This window comes from Eptatretus burgeri, chromosome 7 (genome assembly GCF_056783735.1).
Source record: "Eptatretus burgeri isolate ZD-2024b chromosome 7, Ebu_testis_v1, whole genome shotgun sequence".
NCBI classification, from domain to species: domain Eukaryota; kingdom Metazoa; phylum Chordata; class Myxini; order Myxiniformes; family Myxinidae; genus Eptatretus; species Eptatretus burgeri.
Window position 1 is genome coordinate 100,131,140 of NC_140967.1, and position 3,669 is coordinate 100,134,808.

Consider the following 3,669-nt stretch of genomic DNA (forward strand, 5'->3'; position numbering starts at 1 on the left):
GCCGTGTGCTGATAGTGTGCCTTTTCATCACTTGGTGACGCACCGTGGTGCTCAAGGCCGTGGCACAGACATGGACAGGTCACGTACTTCGTCCATAATTATTCGGGACTTCTTCACGTTGCCAACTCCATGCACCCCAACTCTGCGTTCTGCTCATTGGGTACACCTCGCTCCATTTTGGGTTTTCAATGCATTAATTTATTCGGGCCGACAGCATAGCTCCCAGGTAGCACACTTGCCCTTGAGCTATCCTTGTCTTGGTTCGATTCCCGACCGGATTATAAACTGTCTGATTGGTGCTTCACAAATCAAAGGAAGGGCATTGCATCACAAAGTATGCCCTCGGATGGATGTTTAAGCTGGGTGTCCCTTGTGCCAGCATCAGTTGGCGGATGTTAAAGATCACACGGTTTCTAAACCTAGAGCCTCAGCCATTGTGTGCCGGCATTCTGACCAAATTTCCACCCCATCGTCACTGGAAAGGCAATGACAAACCACCCGGTGTAATCCTTGCGATGAGATGTCTTCGGTAGCAATGACGCCGGAGAAAGGGTGTAACTAACAACAACAACAACAACAACAACAACAACATAACCACCAAAGATGCAAGTAGCTCTTTCGCTCATACGTAAGGGACAATGTATTTATTAGGTACACAATGAGCAATGTTCTTATTTATGCTCATCCTTCCTTCTCTCAAACTTTAATCTATTCTTTCCACACTCCATGCTTTTCTCTCCTGCCATCCTTTTTTCAACTTCATTTTTCTCATTCTAGCTCACCAACAATGCATGTTTTGGCATCGACGTTAATAAGCAGAGCCTTCATCTCTACTCGCATCTCATTAGTGAGAAAAGCTGTGCAGACCTGGACTTGAATCCCTCACGAACACATCCAACCTCCCAAAAACAAGTCCCTGTTTTCCCCGAATGACTCACAACTACGATTAGGATGGTTTCATTCTTTATAGAAAGCCATTTGCACAAGTTCATTTGGATTTCCATCTCGCCAAATGATGTTACATTTGTACTCGAGCGTGTGGGGGAACAGGTAAACCGGAGAACCTCCCCCTCCCCCCTTTTGATTCCCAAATGGGGGGAACATGTAAAAGGTGTGGAACCCCCACTTTTGCTTCCCTTTCTCGATATCATTAACAAAACAGTCCTCTAGGCTTTTGGGGACTCCGGGGCGCATATTGTACACAATGAAACGCTATACTGGAAACAAAATCCTGAGGTTTGTAACGGCCGTTCTACAAAAATACTCTCCTATGGATAAATGGTGGCGACTCGCAGCGAGCCAAGACCCACCGTAACCCGCATAAGTTAAAGGTTAATGAGAATTGCGAACCTTCAGGAACCACCGCATGTCCGTTCATCCATCCACTGATCCCATACGGGACCTTGACGTGTCGATCCAGCATGTCCATCCATCGCATCCACACGTGCCCATCTGTTTGTCCATCCCACATGTCCATGCATCCATCTGTCGATCCTGCATGTCCATCTGTTGATCCTGCATGTCCATCTATACTTATCGATCCAGCGGAAACAGATTTGTCTTCGCGCTAGGCGAGCTCTCCCGTAGCTTTCGCCAAGACCGACTCTGGAAGTCCTTTGAGGAGATGTCGGAGGGTACTCAACTCACGACCCAACACGTCGATCCGCTGGAGGAGTCTCTCATTCTCCGTTGTAAGCTCCAAGACCCGCTGCTGGGTCTCCAATGAGCGCCGCTTCGCCTTGTCTCGACTTTTTCGGACGGCGATGTTGTTCCGTTCCCGCCGCGCCCGGTACTCATTGCTGGACTTGTCCATCTCCTTTCGTGTCCGACTTCTAGAGCCATTTCCCAAGGACGTTTTACCTGCATTTCCAACGGGGGAACGGGTTGGGTACATGGGAGGGATGTGTAGAGTCGTTGGAGGTGGACCTTGAGAAGGCCGAGCTTCTGGCCCAGAGAAGAAGTAAGGGGGGACCCCAAAGCTGGATTGCGACCCAGGCATGAATCCCGGCTGGTGTTCGTGAGGCTCCCGCTTCACCGCAGGTCGCACTCCAGGAGGTGGCTGCTGTTCCACCAGGTGTTGCAGGTGCGGATGCAACTGAGACCCCACAAGGCGCTCCCGCATTGTTCGCACTCCACCTGGGCCGGCAGCACTATACCCGGGATGCAGCTCAGCTCCGCGTTCGTGTTTGTAGAACAGGTCGTCAAATAGCTCTGCTGCCTCCAGGTGCGGTCCCGGACCCCCCGAGGCCCCCGGACCACCACTCTCCAGGTAGCTGCTGAAGTCTATGGAACTTTCATTTTCGTAAAGGTCGTGAAGTGGGACCGCTCCGAGGTGCTGCTGGACCTTTCCGTGAGGCCGTCGCTCCACCTGGTAGAGGTTCCCGCTGCCCTCCATCCCTCCTCGGTCCCACTCTGGGCTCCAGCCCTTCTCAAAGTGCCAGTCCGATCAGAATCCCGTCTCCTCCTCCCTCCCCCTCAAACTCTCCCTCCTCTCCACCCCACGACACATCCCCTCCTTCCCTATATAACTCTCACGTCCCAGCAAAGGGTCAAGGAAAACTGTCGGGAATTCTCAGGCATCGTAACTGAGGTCAAACGGGGGGAAATGTCTTTAAGTTTAACTTCCACATTTGATGTCACCTGAAGTGGAGGGAAACCTGAAAATATCCACCTGAGCCCTAAAAGCAAATTTGAACCCTATAATCCGATTTACACACAAACGCATAAATCCATGAACCCAATTAAAAGCAGAACTTTGATCCCGCCTGACCTTCTGGATCAAAAGCACCACCGTGTCCCCCCCGCCCCCACCCCGCTTCCTCCATCCTCTCCTTCTCTGCCCTGCGGAACCACCAGTTGCGCAACGTCTAATGATCAGACTTTTGCAACAGTCGGTGGGGGGCGGGCAGAGGGGAGCACAGGGTGGGATGAAACGACGAGGATTGAGAGGAATCGAGAATGATTATGGAGTTTGGAGAAACTGCATACATACTCCGAGAACCTCGTGAATCTATGTGGAGCATCCCCCAGAGCCCTTTGAAACCCGCTCGGCTTGCACGTCTGTATTACGGACATGGACCCAGGGTGCAGTGGGTGATTGTGAATCGTATCATTAAGTGGGGAGGAGTGGGTAGGGGTGTGAGTGGAAATAATGAAGGATAGTGGGAGATGTCCAGTACAAGGAGGGAGGGCAGGAGATGAAAATTGGCATTTTGCATACGTAATATTATGGTAAATGGCGACGGTCGTCACGGTGTCCACAGAGCCGATTTCTACCGTCATGTAGTGTATTTGACTGAAAGGCGTTTGGAAGAAGTAAAAGAAATCGATTTATAATCCAATGGACATCAGTTTGAACTTGTGGAAGACGCCCCCCCCCACCCACAACCTAAAGTCACAAACAAACACCTGAAGTGAAAGATCAGGTTACACCTGAACCGGAGTGAAAGCCTGATTGTGTTGGATGGGTGTGCCGATAATAATCAGAGTAGTTTGCAAAGGATCTCCTTCCCAAAGGAGGATCCTTAACACCAGGCACGTGGGTGGTGTTTGCACAGTACTGGAGGGAAGATCGTTCGGTGGTTGGAACGTCAAACCTGAACCTTCCTCTTTGGGCAACAAGACAGGTTGATTTCTTAACTTTTGAATGTGGATCTTCCCAAACACCTG

General features: G+C 50.7%; 1 protein-coding gene across 1 annotated transcript; it reads right to left on the bottom strand.

Annotated features, from left to right (window-relative positions):
- Positions 1–951: 951 nt before the first annotated feature.
- On the bottom strand, positions 952–3,387 carry LOC147023905 (CCAAT/enhancer-binding protein alpha-like). Its single transcript, XM_085889884.1, has one exon. The coding sequence runs from the start codon at positions 2,393–2,395 to the stop codon at positions 1,568–1,570; it is 828 nt and encodes a 275-aa protein (XP_085746010.1). The 5' UTR covers positions 2,396–3,387; the 3' UTR covers positions 952–1,567.
- Positions 3,388–3,669: the final 282 nt, after the last annotated feature.

What these genes read in the sequence shown, in the direction of transcription:
- LOC147023905 (XM_085889884.1), bottom strand. Translation starts at nt 2,395, where the DNA reads ATGGAGGGCAGCGGGAACCTCTACCAGGTGGAGCGACGGCCTCACGGA.